The sequence below is a fragment of the Pteronotus mesoamericanus genome, unplaced genomic scaffold (genome assembly GCF_021234165.1).
Source record: "Pteronotus mesoamericanus isolate MK-2021 breed Mesoamerican mustached bat unplaced genomic scaffold, CSHL_Meso_final contig_105, whole genome shotgun sequence".
In the NCBI taxonomy this organism is placed as follows: domain Eukaryota; kingdom Metazoa; phylum Chordata; class Mammalia; order Chiroptera; family Mormoopidae; genus Pteronotus; species Pteronotus mesoamericanus.
In genome coordinates this window covers 18,453,409-18,470,098 of record NW_026555006.1, presented here as the reverse complement: position 1 = coordinate 18,470,098, position 16,690 = coordinate 18,453,409, and the positions used below count along the sequence as shown (strand labels likewise).

General features: G+C 35.1%; 1 protein-coding gene across 2 annotated transcripts in view; it reads right to left on the bottom strand.

The window, feature by feature from the left end:
* The window catches only part of LRRC7 (leucine rich repeat containing 7), a 389,615-nt gene that overhangs the window by 24,590 nt on the left and 348,335 nt on the right, over positions 1-16,690 (bottom strand). For both annotated transcript variants that reach the window (XM_054574559.1, XM_054574567.1), the window contains one exon: positions 5,443-5,535. In XM_054574559.1, the coding sequence (XP_054430534.1) occupies positions 5,443-5,535 (93 nt within the window). The remainder of the gene's footprint in view (positions 1-5,442; positions 5,536-16,690) is intronic.

Sequence of the window (16,690 nt, the reverse complement as noted above, 5' to 3'; positions counted from 1 at the left end):
TGCTTAATGTTAAGCATAAAAATATTTTTATTTGATGCAACATGCATCTTCACACAGAAGAAGTCCCATTTTTTTCCTAGGGCTGGAGCTGGGGGTATAAAGAATAGACTTAAGTCTTTTGCAGGCCGTTTTTGCATCTGGAGTCAGTATTTTAGAAGTTATGTAGAAGAAGATATAGTAATTTACTGTGAAATTCCAGAATATTTATTTAGAGTTTATTGGAGATTATATTTTATGTTTGTCATGCCTCCAATATTTTTCCTTGGCTTGGAACTTTACATGTACCATAGGCATATTAAGACATCTAAAAAAAGAACATGAATTTGTTTCTTCTATTATTTCTTTTTTTTCAAAGATTTTATTTATTTATTTTTAAAGATTTTATTTATTCATTTTCAGGCAGAGAGGAGGGGAGGGAGAAACAGAGGGAGAGAAACATCAATATGTGGTTGCCTCTCACTTGCCCCCAACTGGGGACCTGGCCCACAACCCCGTCATGGGCCCTGACTGCGAATCGAACTTTTGGTTCACAGGCCAGCACTCAATCCACTCCACTAAGTAACACAAGCCAGGGCTATTTATTTATTTTTAGAGGGAGGGGAAGGAAGGGAGAAAGAGAGGGAGAGAAACATCAACATGTGAGAGATACATTGCTTGGTTGTCTCTCACACAACCCCAACTGGGGACCTGGTCTGCAACCCAGGCATGTGCCCTGACTGGGAATCGAACCAACAACCTTTTGGTTTGCAGGCTGGCGCTCAATCCACTGAGCCACACCAGTCAGGGCTGTTTCTTCTTCTTATTTTTGTAACTACATGAAGATTGCTTAAATCAGTAGAAATACAAGCTGGCTCTCTGGTACGTGCTGAGTATGAGTGTTTATAATAAAACTACAGAGAATAAGTGATTCTTTGATCCCAATGACTAAGTATATATATTTCCTGTTGTCGAGTGTTTTGAGAATATCCATGATACAGCTTTCATTTTGATCCTATGACTAGATAATTGTACACAGGACTGTTCAGTGCTATACATTTAAAGCGCATAGAGAAAGGGGCTATGAGTATTCGTTAATATATATAAACTCTAGGAGCTTAGTCTTATCCCTCCAAATGAGACAAGGAGTGATATCAGTCCCTGAGTGAAGAACTATGTGAATGAATCACTAAAAGTTCATTAACTTGCAGGGTCTTGGGCTGCTTTATGAAGTCATTAATATAACACTGTATTACTCATCCATTAATCCAGATTCTTCTTTCTAACAACAACCAATTCACCAATACAACATGAAAAATTGTATTGGTAAATTACTGGCACTTTGCAATCACGAAGTATTACTTTATGAACCCTTAAATATAGACAAAGATTATTGTGATTTGTTCCATTGGCAGAATCTCCACTGCAATGATACTTTAGTCCAAAAGTTTTATAATTGCTTAGTAATCTACTGTGTACAGTATACTTCTAATTATCTAGGTTCAATAGAGAATACATGCTGACTTCCAAGGACTTGTTGAAGCAAATATCTAGACCAAGACTAATTAGAGCACTCTGTAATACTTTCAATATTAGAATATCATATTAGTCTCAACTCTACAGGGTATAAATTTGTCATGTGGCTCTTCTGCTAAGTGGCATTTGCAGATAGAGGCATGTATCATAGTGCTTATTAAGAGAAAAGGATTTGGAGTCAGATAAATTGGTGTTCAAATCTTGTCTGCCACAGATCAGCTAAATGACCTTGTGCAAATTAATTAACTCCACTGAGCCTCAGAAAAATGGGGAATAATAATACCCAACTAACACCAGTTGTTATGAGGATCAGATAACTTCATGTATATGAAAAACCTAATATAGTAAACAGCACAGTGTAGTTACTTAATAAAGGGTTATTATTTTTATTACTTTTAGTATCATCATATTTGTTGGATCAAAATCTTTCACCTTTCTTTAGCACCTTGCCATTTTGACAGCAATATTTCTCTGTCAAAAATACTTAACCATGGCTTCTATCCACTCCAGTGAGAGGGCAGAGGCAAGCATTAGGTATGGCCAGTTTTATCCAGTTTTCTACAATTTCTCTTTTCACGTATGTAAAATCAGCTTTCACCTGGCAGTAAACCCAATATAATGAACTCCATGATGGGTGAATTGGGTTGCTCAACTACTAAACACTGTTATGACAGTGATATAAACCACAGGAAAATTGTGCTTCATTTGTTTAACTCGAGGAGACAATAATTGATTAAGACTACTTTGGGGCCTTCAAGAGGAGTTAAGTTTACAATGTCAGATGCTGGCGTATGCTCTCAAAGTCTGGCACCAACCAGCACCCATATTGGCTTCTGAATCCTGAGGTCTTCCTCAAGTCTCAGTTAACTTCTGGGCTGTCCCAAAAGGTTTTCTGCAAGAAACTTACGCTACCACATAATATAAATTGGAACTTCTGTCAGGCTGAACAACACAGCTTACTTTTGCTACACTCCCATAGTCCCAGCCTTCTGAAATGAGAACTGCATGCTTTCTTTATTTGGCTGTATATCAGGTAGTCAACTAGAATGTTATCTCACAATGATCCTTGGCATTTGGCTAAAATAATGATTCCCAACCATCATAAAGAAGAGAATGGAATAAATCTATTGGCTATGTTAGTATGGAAAGTTCTCATTGCCTTTAATACATTCAGATATCATGGGTACTTAGAATTTTGAGTAGCATTATAAAACATTCAAACATTCATGAAGAGTAAGTAAAATAATATAATGTGCTTCTGAGGATATTTCTAATCCATGACTTGCTTGTTGGAAAGGAGAATGTATCATATTAAATTGAAGCTTTTGTGTGACTAGGGCTTCTTACAAAGTATCCACCTTCCACTCAGGTAGTATCTGTTGAAGTTAAACATCTGTTTAATTTGCTTCTCTCACCTTCAGCGGTAAATTAGCCAAATCATGAAAAAACTGTGTTTTTCAATACTGAAGAGAGGTATTTTTAAAGTTCCTTTTTTTACTGTCTGGTATGTTGGGGTTGGTATAGGCACTGGGTTCCGCTCTAAATTTTAAGCATCCACTATAAGAATGGGGCTGGAGAAATATAATTAAATTCTAAGAGATTAATCCATTTTCTTTTGAGTGGATGAAATTCTGATGTTTGGCATGATACCAAAAGTAGTCAATAAATTAAGAGCAGTTTTGAGAGTATTCTGTAGATTTGGAACTTTTAACTACTTCAATAAATTTTGCAATAATAGAGGTTGACTTTTCACATTGTGAAGTGTTTTAGAGAGTAATCAGTCAAAGAAAAGTGCTTTTGAGGGGAAATCTTTCAATGGGCACAATATTGTACAATTTGAGCTCTATATCTGTTTCATTTAACCAAAAGAGCAAATTATAAAATTATAGAAATAGTTCATTCTAATGAGTCATCAAAGTGTTACAAATGAAAAATTAAAGTAATAGTTATAAAGTGTTCATATTCATCCTAGTGGAAGAATTATGGGCGATTATTTAGAAGTCTCATATATACTGTCCCCTTTAGTTGGAAATAACAGCAGAAAAGCAACAGTATTTAGACATTTTGACAATTTAGCAATTCGTTCATCCTAAATTTAAAATTATTTATTACCCAATGACTTCCAATAATATAATGAAAAAGATGTATATGCTGGTGAGAAAGGAGAGAAAATCACGTCTTTTGAATTTCAACTATCTTAGGAATGATGAAGTCATTAACTTTTCATTGAAAGAACTTATAGAGGAGATGTAAAACCAGAGACAAAAAGAGGGGTCAAGGTGAATAAGATATAGTGATTTCAGTTTTAAAAAAATACCATCATATGTTTCTAATAAATTTGAACTTTCATACTTTTTATCTTAAGATAGATTAATAATTTGTTAAAATTCAGTAAATACTTGGTCCTACCAAACCATGAATATTTTAAATCTACTAAGTTGATGGTTATCCTCAACATCACTTCAAAATATAAATGCTTATGCACAGACATTTCTAACTGGCGTTTCCCTAAGTGTACAGGGCTGCCTCATACACGTTTTTTATTTATAAATAGCTGGTCCAATCAGTTGACCAGAGGGGCTTCCATCTATGGCCATGGAAGATTTCTTTTTAGTCCCTGCCATCTTAATGTGTATAGTGTGAATAACTCTTACTTTTGGTCCAAACTTTTCCTCCCTTCTTTTTCTTTTTTCTTTTTAATTTTTTTTTATTATATTTTCCCATTATCATTTAATCTCCTTACACTCCCGTCTCCACCACAAGCACCCCACTGTTGTCCATGCCCATGAGTCCTTTTTTCTTTTTGCTCAATCCTCCCTTCTTTTTTCCCCAGAAAGGAAAGGAAGAAGGGCATGGAATGGTAGGAAACAAGATTGGGAAGACTTGGAAGAAAATAAGGGATTAAGGTCTCTATTTTGGGTTCTAGAATCTCCAGAGTAGGGGCACTAAAGGTTTTTCAGGAGCAGGTCTTATGATCAGAAATTGATGTGTGGGTGAGTAGAAAGGATCTGTACCAGGTTGTTATGTATAAGGAGATAGAGAGCCTGTGGAGGTTGTATTCATGTCTAACTTCTGTTTTTCTTTATCATCCTAAGTATTCTGATGCCATTTAGTGCAATTACATTTGATTAGGTCTAAAGCAGATAGTTTCAATTATTATCAAATTCTGATTACTAATTGATTAAAAACTGAGCGTATTAAACAATGATGGTAGCAGGGCAAGTTATATGGTTCAGGGTAAATTTTTTTTAAAAAAAATAAAAAGCCAGGTGGTCCATAATTGGACCAGGAAGTCCATAGGTGAGCATGAGCAGCATGTTCAATGTTCAGACAGTGGGTGAGGTTGGAGCTGGGTATGGTGGTGAAAAGTCACCTGTGGTTTGACAAGCAGGGGTAAGCATGAGAGAAGGACCTGTTTCCTCTGTCATGGCTAATTCTGATTTTCTCATGGAATATTTATTTTCTGTGGTTTACAGTTCTATAATTCTATTGGTGAAATACTTTACAAACATGATGAATTAAAGTGACGTCAGTCAGCTGGCCTTGGTATTGAATCATAATGTACTCATTCTGTTCCTATGAGGAAACATTTTCCCAAGTAAGTGGTCTACAAGTAAACATTTGAGAACAACTCATTAGAAATTGCCTGAATAGCTTTCTTTACAAATACATGTGATTGTGAACAAAACAGAAGGTCAAAAACAATTTTCTTTTCAAAGAGAATGCTTAAATTTATTTTTCTATTCTTATGATTTGTCAAGCACTGAAGTGACTTCTTTTTCCCAGTGCTGAAAAAGTTTCTAATTGGCTTCACAGTTAGCTAGCTTATTAAAACACAGTAAAACACTTAAAGTTTTATTCAGCTTTTGTTTTCACTGCAGTAAAAGGCTTTTTCTAATTAAAATTGTCAATAAGATATTCACTTCTTACCTTGTCAGAAGGTTTAAATGGGTTTCCTTGTCCGCTAATTCCACCACTGATACTAAATCCAAGGCCAGGATTTTTTTCTATTCTCACACAAAACTATGCAAAAAAGATATAAAAAGGTAATCAAATACACATCAAAGCTAAATATCTTCCAATAATTGCATCTCCAAAAAAATTAACATTTCACTTACGTCCTCAGGGTTAGTCTATGTTAACTTGGTACACAAAACACAGTATAAACTCTGACAAAATATTTAGTGTTTCTACTGGCATCAGTTATGATTGGATCTAGCTTGAAATTACCTGGCAAGCAGACTTTAGTATTTATTCATTACCATGTACAGAACTAAATTTTAATAAGCAGCTTTTAAAAATTAAAAGCCTTATAACAAAAAGATTGTAAATTATTTAAATTCTCTACTTTAAATGCACATATATTCTTACTAATTTGAAAGGACTATATAAATAAGTAAAAGAAAATTTGAAAATGCAGAGTGAGGGAAAATATGGCTATTGAAATAAGTTGCTAGTGCATTCTAAGTGAGTAATAAAATTCATCTCTTTGGTAGATAATTCTATTGTTTAGATATAGCAGGGCTTTCAGTTTGAGAAAGGAGGGAACTTTCAGCCATAGTTTGAGTAAGGGTGAAACAAAGGGCAAATAAAATATTTAGTGAAAAGAGTTTTGGGTTTAGCAGCAGCTTCTGGAGAGGCAGTTAGGGGTCTTGGAAGAAAAGAGAACACCGAAAAAGAAAGAAGTCAAGAAAATGGAAAAATCATTTGTAACAGGGAATAGTCAAAAAATCTTTAGGACTGGAGTGCTAATCATCTAATATTCTGTGCTATATTATCTCTCCAAACTCCAAATCATCAATGAAAGTCTGGTAAACAGAAGATCCTTGTGCTTTGTAGTACTATGGGAAAATTATGATCTTGGGAATAGGTCCGTCTTGAGGCAAGGCCATAGTAAAGATGGCTCTACTATGATAGATACTATAAGAGTTGACACAAAGAATGTAGGTCAAGAATCCCACGGAAGGGAAATCAGTGCCAGGAATGACCTACAGAAAGTATAACAAGCTTAGGAATTCTTGCTGATCATGTGTGTGTGGAAAATGCTAGCTTTCTATGTATAATGAGAGGAGGGGGGACCCCTGATGACTGCAAGATTTAAAACACAGAGATATACTTTGGTTATGTAAATAGAGAAAACACTCTTATAACTGTTAAGTACAGAGAAAGTATTGGAACTAGGTGAACCAAGTGTTACCAGACATCAGCAGGTAAAGGATTAATACAGACTTAAGAAAAAATATCTAAAGAAATACATTAGCATATATTGTTATTTATATAAATACATATTGGAAAAGTTCTTAAAGATGATTGGAAATGTTTGCTTTCTTAAGTAGCTTAATGTTTTCCGCAGCAATCTTGCTTAGCTTATTAATTTGCTTATGGGCAAATGCAAATGCTCAAAATGCTCTATTTTTATTTTCAAGGTACCTTTAATCCTTGCTTCTAGATAGTTCAAGGCAAATTTGAGTTCTATTTCTGATTTAATCAGCATATTTGTAAGTCTTTGGGAACTGGGTAAATTAGGTTTGGCCATTTAATGGAACTATTCTTAATTCACTGTCATGTCATAATAGTGAATAGAATATTTAAATATTACACAGTTCACTTGCAACACAAAAGCAAAAACTATCTGCTGATGTAATTTTTATGGTAGAGTCAGTAATGAGTAGTTCTAAATTATGGGAAACTATAATTGTCATAAGTAGTCTCCCGTAATTTTATTTGAAAGATATGTTTAATTACAACTTTTCCTTTAATTGAGTTAGATTTGTTAAAACTGGATATCACAGGGTCATAGAAAGTACAGTGTATACTAGTTTTGTATTTATAAGGCTCACAATCTGTGGATATGAATTTATAACATGATGTAGCTCCAAGGAATATATTAGCTTTATTCAATACACCAATTTACTTTGTAGTCTTTTTTGTTGTTGCTATTAGTGGTTAATTGGAAAATGGGAAGAAAGTAACTTCTATGATTTAAACATTTTACATTTCTGTTTTCCATATACCTGTGCATTTCTAAGTAGATTATTTTAGATATAGGTTATTTCTAAAGTAAAATTTTATGTTGCATAATATAATATAATATATAGAAGGTATATGTGCTCTGGCTTTCCCAAGGCCACTATAAAACCTGAAAGATAACACATGCAACAGATTTTATTTACAAAGTAAATTGTTGAGAATAGCTTTTAGATTTCTCTTGCAAGGTAGTGAATATATCTATTTTATATTATTGTCAATCTGGCAGGCACTATAAATCTAAGGGAAATAAATTTCATATGTGCCAAGTATATTAAGAACTACTTCTCTCCATCTTTCTCTCTCTGTCTGTCTGTCTCTCTCTCTCTATACACACACACAAATATATAGACATATATACACATATATATTTATTTAATTGGTTACTCATTTTTTTTGATTAAACAAAATGCCTAAATCTTTGCAAAGATCTATCAGATTACTAAAGATTACAGGAGAAGAATTCTATAATTTCCTTTAATAAGAGTATCTAAATGCTAGCTAAATTTATTTAATATGTACCCCATTTTCAAGTTCATTACAGAACTTCAAGTATCTCTTTCCTGTTACTTTCAAAGTGCCTAAAAAGGGAATAGTTTCAGGATATCCATGATAAGAAGAAAGATTTGTTATGTAGTTATGTGTAGTTGGTATAATTAATTTCTACATGATTAATATACCTTCAAATGTGTATTCCTTAAGATACAATATTAATACATCTATTAAGCCATGAATATTCATCACTAGAGTCATATTTACAAGAGTTTCAAATATGTCTTTGAGCAATGAGCTTCTAAACCATCGAATGATTATCTGCTCATACCTACAAGTATGTGCCTGCTATGGGCGCAAGCAGCACTGGTGTAAAGTCTAGCCTGAGACATTCAGCAACTAGAGAAGGCTAAATAGGTGCTAATTAATAACTATAGTCAGGAATAACAACTGTGGTCCTAGTTTCTCCCTCACATATAAAGCCAACTTCTTTCAGCTATAAGTTTCTTGGAGAAAGTGTTGTAGCTGCTGAAAGTTTCCAGGAGATCCTGTGAAGTTATACGTTGAGAATCCAGAAACTGCTATCATCATATCTTCTTCACTTACAAAGAATTTTAATAAAACAAAGAAGGCTGCTGATTTCTCTAGGGGTTGCAAATCATGTCAAGTTGCTTGACAAACTCCTCATGACTGTTTCCAATGCAAAGCAGATAGAGATTTCTTATACGTCCCCAGTGCCCTCTGCTACATTAGAGTTCAACTGAATTTTAAAATCTATTTTGGTACTTTTCTTTTTTTAAAACTTTTTTTATTGATTGATTTTAGAGAGAGAAAAGAAGGGAGGGCGGAAGGGGAGGGAAGAGAAAGAATTTGTTGTCCACTTATTTATGCATTCATGGATTGATTTTTCTATGTGCTCTGACTGGGGTTGGAACCCCTAACCTTGTCATATGGGGACGACACTCTCACCAACTGAGCTACCCAGCCAGGGCCTAGTACTTTTCATGGAACACCATCAATAATATATTTAACATATTACTTATAGTTATTGCTACAAAGTACAAAAAATGTTCTGGTAATAATGTGTCACTGTCAAAGCCAATATTAAATCACTTATTTTCATAGAACTAGGTGAACTAACCTATGTTTTCTTCTCATTCTTTCTTTTAGAAGATTTCTTGTCATGCTGAGCTTCTTCACTATATGTCATTTATATTCTAGCAATGTTTTCTTGTTGCCTTCTGCATCCACACATTCAACTTTTTCTTCAAATATAACACTGGCCCCAGGAGCGTCTTCCTACTCTCCAGAAAAGGCATAGCTCTCCACTTGCAGAATGGGCTTCCAAAATCTTGCATTTATTTTCACATTTTGAGAGAAAATTGGAATCGACAATTCCTGACAATTGCACCAGAACGAAACGCTCTGCCAGCGTCCCTGGTGCAGGCTTCCTCCCATAGCACTCACTGCCGCCTCTACCTCCTCTTCCCCATTCCCCAACTCTGCTCCTCAGCTGCCACCATGATCCAACTCCCCCTGTGGCCTCTCAATATATGTTTCATTCTTTCTTTTTTTGTGTTTTTATTGTTGTTCAAGTACAGTTGTCTCCATTTTCCCCCACCCCACCCACCTCCACCTCTCACCCTCAGTCCTTTTTGCTTTGTCCATGGGTCCTTTATACATGTTCCTGAATATATGTTTCAATATTAGAAATAATAGAGATGACACTGTGGTTTTATAAATGTGGAAAACAACCATAAATTCTTATCTGAAGCTATGCTACCCTTGGGTATACTATGGTATGGCTAATGGGTTGTGTTGTGACTGTTGTGTATCATAAAGCATGTCAGAAAAAGTATTCATCTCACACATAAGGAGTTCCACCTGCCTGGTAAGGCCCAAAGGGGCCATGAAATGTAAGAGGAGGGAAAACCTCACAGTAAAAAAAACAGTCTGTGAAAAGAGAAGCAGTGTCCTAGCAAAAGGTTATATCTAGGAGAGTAATAGGTACCTTATGTAATGGGAATCGGCATTTCCATTTTCTATTAAGACATTGAAAACAACGATTGAAATTTCTGGCTGAGGATTTAAGTAACATCCTGGCAGTCAGGGGTGCATTCGCTTCTTTCAGAGTCTGTTTTCATCATGTGACTTAATATTTCAGGTCTGTGCTAATCTTGCTCTAACAAAATACTAGGTTTACCTTAGAGAGGTCCATGACAAAATGGATTGTTGTGTAGCAGTGAGGCCCTGTGAGATCATCATCTATAACCTCAAGAATGTAGTGATCTAATTGAGTCTTGCTCTGCTCTAAAACCTCATAGCAAAAACAAAGGAAATGACAGCACTGCATGTACGTGTGTGTATATAAGCAATAGGTGCCATGTGTGCATGCACGTCTGTGTGTTGGGGAGGTGTAATTCATCTGTGCGTTGCATAGCAACACAAAATCTATACAGAACTTCTCTGTATTTCCAAAATTTCTAATGAGCTTGTATAATAGACTCAAAAAGGTAATAACAATTATATATGTTAATAATCAAGAATAATATTTTTGATCTTTTTGCTTTCATACCTTTTTCTGCTGTGAATTAAAGATCTTACTCAAAATCCTAATTAAATCTTTTGAAAAGACATTCTAGTATAAAAATTGATAAATAAAATTCCCTGATGTAAAATTTTCTAGATTTTTCAAAAAAGTTAGCTAGCTATGTATCTAGAAAATAAAAACTCAAATGCTTTTCTAGTCTGTAAATAAATTTTGAAGATTATTCACTTCATTTCCTTTATTTTTTTAGACTTAAGGAAACCATATTTTTAGTGGAATCCTGAAAGAGTCATTCTGATTCCAACTGCAATGTTACAGAATTCACCTGTACAGAATTTATAAAGTCAATTTGTATAATTTGTGGTATTGAATTACACATTATTTGTGTCAAACTATGAATTATAATTTCAGAGTTGCGTTATTATTTTGTGACTGAACAATAAAATTTTATGGGGAAATATTCATAAATAGCAATACTTTACGTGGAGCAGGATAAGGTACAGGTTGTTCCTAAAATCAGTGAGTAAATAACATACATTAAAGTCATTTTAGTACCTATTTTCTAATCACCTTTATTAAATTATTGCCTGTTAATTAAAAAATCACAACTTAAATAGAACAAATCTTTTCATCTTTTTTCTTCATACATTAAACACTCAGAATAATGTAATTTTCTTTACTTGACCCCAGTAGATGAAAGGCTCACCTGGAACCCTTGTGAGCCCTTCAGGCAGCTGACCAGAGCATCTGATCTAAAGAAGTGTCTGAAATACATCTCTTAGCCAACTTCTGCATCTACTTCACATATTATTTTTTATTTCTTTAAAATTTTTTAAATTTAATTTATTGGGGTGACATTGGTTAACAAAACTATAAAGTTTTCAGGTGTTCAACTGTATAATACATCATCTGTAATTGTATTGTGCATCACCACCCAAAGTCAAGCCTTCTTCTATCACCATTTATCCGTCCTTTACCCTCTTCTACCTCCTTCTGGTCCCCTCTCCCTCGTATTATTAAGTATTAAAGTTATTTCTCCTGGAGTAAAGTATTCCCTTCTGGGAAGATTTGGAGCTTTGTTTTTTTTCTCCTTGAATGTGATTAATGCAGCACAGAGGCTGATCAAATGTAATTCTAAAGTAAGCTTATAGATTCTCTTTCAGGCACAAACTTTAGTTTGAATGAATGTTCACAGAACTGGCAGGAGGCAGCTATGGAGCTCTTGCCATCTTGATATGTTAGGCCAGTTAGCGGGTGTGAACTCTTGTCTAGGGCAGACATGGACTCAAGGGTGCATTTTTCCACTATTTTACTCTTCCAACATTACTCTTACTCTTGACTTCTATGTTTGGCTGCATTGTGTGATGTTGCAGACTCATGAAGCTGGATTTGAATTCCAGCTCAGCTTCTAGATTGTTGTGACCATAGGCAAGACAGTTAATTTCTTTGAATCTTAGTTTTTTAGTCAATAAAACAGAAACTGCTACCTCTATCACAGCATTAATAATTAGATGAAGTCAGTTAATTCATAAAAGGGTTCTGAGCTGCTGGAAGCATCATGCTGATGTTTTACTTTCCTGTTTCTGCATTAGTGTCTATATATATACTTTGCCTTGGATCACACATTTGCAAAAGAAAAAAACAAGTTAATGTTAGTTTTTTAAAGAATATTCAAAAGGTTATGGAGAAATTATGTATACTTTAAATAGTAATGGTCATAATATATTATTCAGCTGGTAAATTGTTGAGTTACAGAATATCTTCAGTATTGATTAGCACTTTGGCTACACTATAAAATCACATGAAAAGTTAAAAAAATTCCCATTACCAAGGCTGCATCCAGGCTAATGAAATCAGTTTCTTTAAAGATGAGGTCAAGGCAGCAATGTGTTTTAAATCTCTTGAACAGATTCAAATATACAGTTGTGGTTGAGGACAACTGATATAAAATATTATTATAATGTGAAAGGGAGAATAAGGTGAATAAAATCTTTAAATTTCTTCATTTGGACTGAGAATCAAAGGGAGCGTTGATAGCATGGATATGATAGCTAAAGTTTTTTTTTCCTTAATTTTAAAATTTACTTTATTTTTTAATATATAATCTCTATTATATTTTTCCATTACCATTTAGTTCCTTGATGCCCCCTGCCCCCAGCAATCACCACCCTGTTGTCCATGTCCATGCATTCTTTTTCTTTTGTGGTCAATCCACCACCTCTAACCTCCTTGCCTCCCTCAAGCTGCCATTTTTTTCACTACCTATGAGTCTGTCTCCGTTTTGTCTGTTCAGTTTGTTCGTTAGATTCCACATATGAATGAAATCATGGTATTTGTCCTTCTCTGACTGGCTTAATCCAGATGGCTAAGAGTTTTTCATGTAGAATGGGAGTCAAGCCTTCACTTTCTGGCTTGCTTCAATTTACTCCTTAATACAATTCTGATTTTTATTCTCTATTATGTTCCTCAAAAATCAAAATGGTTTATGCATTAAAATACCTCTTCTAAGTAAAATCCCCTGAAAATGAACTTCAAGTGACATGCACATAGTTTTGTGTTGTAGATAATTTGTTAAAAAGAATATCCAATATTAGAAATCAGATTTCTAGTCTATAAAATTAATACCTTGAATCTCAGTAACATCTTATGGTTTAAAAATCACTTCTATATATTTTATTTATATTTAAAAAGTTCTAAAATTTAAGTATAGCTGTTATATAATATTATAGTAATGTTAGGTGTACAATGTGATTCAACATTTATATACCTTACAAGTGATCATCACCTCGTGTTTTAATCATTTGTCACCATGCAAACTTATAACAATATTGTTTAATTATTTTCTCTTCACCTTTTTCATCTATTCCTTCTTCCTCTTGCAGCCATCTGATCTCAGTTTCTGTGATGTTCTGTTTTTTGTTTTGTTTCATTTGTTCTTTTTTTTGAGGTTCCACATATAAGTGAAACTACATGGTATTTGTCTTTTCTGACTTAACTTCACTTATCATAAAACCCTATAGTCTATATATTTTATTTCATAACAGACTTGATACTGAATGTCTATGAAAAAATAAACATGTAAATATCAATGCATTAAATTATAATTCTTGGGTATTTTGCCCTGTTTTATTGTGATGGGTAGTTTGAAAATTGACTTGGTTTCATCACTGAGCAGGAACATGAAAGTTTATTACATATTTCTTAAATTTCTTTTTTAAAATTATACTTTATTGATTATGCTGTTACAGTTGTCTTGATTTTTCCCCCTTTGCCTCTCTCCACCTAGCACATTTCATTCCCTCAAGCAATCCCCCCAGGCAATCTCCCCACCATTGTTTATGCCCATGGGTCATGCGTATAAGTTCTTTGGCCACACCATTTCCTATGCTGTACTTTACATCCCCATGGCTATTCTGTAAGTACCTGTTTGTACTTCTTAATCCTCTCACCTCTTCACTCATTCCTCTACAACCCCTCCCATCTTAATAACTACCAAAATGCTCCCTGTATCCTGATTCTATCTCTGTTCTTCTTGTTTGCTTAGTTTGTTTTTGAGATTCAACTGTTGATAGATTTGTATTTTTTGCCATTTTATTGTTCATAACTTTGATCTTCTTTTTCTTAAATAAGCTCCTTTAACATTTCATATGATAATGGTTTGGTGATGATGAACTCTTTTAGTTTTTTCTTTTCTGGGAAGCTCTTTATCTGTCCTTTTGATTCTAAATGATAGCTTTGTTGGGTAGGGCAATCTTGGCTGTAGGTGCCTGCTTTCCATGACTTTGAATATGTCTTGCCAATCTCTTCTAACCTGCAAAGTTTCTTTTGAGAAATCAACCGACAGTCTTATGGGAACTCCCTCATAGGTAACTTAACTTCTTTTCTCTTATTACAATTCTCTATTTTTAACCATTGGAATTTTAATTATGATATGTCTTGGAGTAGACCTCTTTGCATCCAACTTGTTTGGGACTCTGTGCTTCCTGGATTTGCATGTCTATCTCATTCACCAAATTAATGAAGTCTTCTTTTGTTATATTTTCAAATATATTTCCAATATCTTGCTCTTTCTCTTCTTCTGGCAACCCAGTGATGCGAATGTTGGACTTCTTGAAGTTGTCCCAGAGGCTGCTTATAATATCTTCATTTTTTTGTATTCTTTTTCATTCTTGTTGTTCTGATTGGTTGTTTTGTACTTCCTTAGGTTCTGAATCATTGATTTGATTGTTGGCTTCATCCACTCTACTGTTGTTTCTGGAAGTAAATTATTCTTTATTTCAATTAATGTATCCTTTGTTTCTAACTGGGTCTTTTTTATGCTGTTGAAACCCTCACTAAGTTCCTTGAGCATCCTTATAACCAGAGTTTTGATTTCTGCATCTGAAAGATTGCTTATCTCCATTGTGTTTAGATTTTTTTTTCTGTATTTTTGTCTGTTCCTTCATTTAGGCCATGTTTCTTTGTCTCCTTGTTTTGTCAGCCTCCCTGTGCTTGTTTCTCTGTATTAGGTAGAGCTGGTTTGACTCTGTGTCTTGATAGCATGGACAACTGTAGTAGGTGTCCTGCAGGGTTCAGCTCCCTACAGGACAGCTCCCCTGTAACCCAAGTGAGGTAATCAAGGTATGCCCTTCATGTGGGCTGAGTACACCCTCCTTTTGTGGTTGAGACTTGGTTGCTATTGGCAGATCAATGGGAGGGATTTTCCAGACCAATCAGCTGCAAAGATTGGCCGTGACCACTTACCACCAACCTCCATCCTCTGTTGAGGACCAACTGTGCAGAGGCAAGGTGGTGGTCCTCTGACATGGTCTGTAGCTTTCCACTGTGTGCACTGGCCCTGGGGCTTCCTGTGTGGTACAAGCGAAGGTCAACCCCCACCTGTGTTTGGCCAGGGCAACCGTGTTGAGCTATAAAGCAATTTAAGATGGCTGCTACCTGTGCTGGGCTTAGAGATTCCCAGGAGAAACCAAGCTATTAATCTAGGCTGGCTGCTGCTAGTGCCAGACCTGGAGTTCACTGAGGTCTGCCATTGCTTGTTTGAGAAGATTTAGGAAGTTGTGAAGCATGAGCCAAGAACAACCATTCATACAGAAAAGCAGCTTGGATGGAGTGGAGTCTTTGGGGATCTTCAAGGCAGGTCAAACAGTTGTTAGCCAGGCTGATGGAGTCTCAGATGTGGCACCAGCTTGCCAGCTCTGTGAGGGGAGGATTTAGAAAAGGGACAATAGCTTCTGCTAGCCTTGATACCAGACACTTCAGTTTCTCCCTGTATTCCATTGGTGCCTTTCAAGCTTCTATCCCTGCTGGAGCTCAGAGGAAGTGAGTCTGAGTTGGTGAGTCTGTGTGTGGGTTCTTTAAGAGGAACTGCTTGTGGCTGTAGTAGTTTCTTCTACTGACTCAATCCCTGCTGTTTTTTGCAGCCAGAAGTTGTGGGAACTTATCTTCCTGGCACTGGAAATTTGGACTGGGGGAGCCTCATGTGAGGCTGAGACTCCTCACTTCTGAGATATCCCTTCCAAATTTTTATCTACCACTCATGGGTGAGAGACCAGCCCATTCCATGCCTGTGTCCCTCTTACCAGTCTGGATGAATGTAGTTTCTTTTATTCTGTAGTTTTCAGACTTCCATTTAACTTGATTTATGATGGTTCTGAGTCATGGTTGTTCTATGTTTTAGTTGTAATTTTGATGTGGTTGTGAGAAGAGGCAAGCCATGTCTGTCTACACTGCCATCTTGACCAAAAAGTCCTCACTATGTATTTCTTAACAGCTGAACAAAGTTAAGTACTTTGGCTAAGTAAAAAATTGCATTCATTTTAAGCCATTCAATATAGTCAGTGGTAGCATTTTAAAATATTTTTTAATTAAATTCATTGGGGTGACAGTGGTTAATAAAATTATAGAGGTTTCAAAACTATACATTTTTATTGGTATGCAGAATTTATTTTAATGTGATTAGAAATGCATTAGTTCCTTATGTCATATTAAGGGATAAAGAAGTACGCTTTTATTAATAAAACTATCCATTTGTCCAGTACTTTTTGCTTTTCAAAGCATTGGAAGTGCCCATGTGAGTTCAAGTCATCACTCTGTCTTGCATACAGCAGTTCT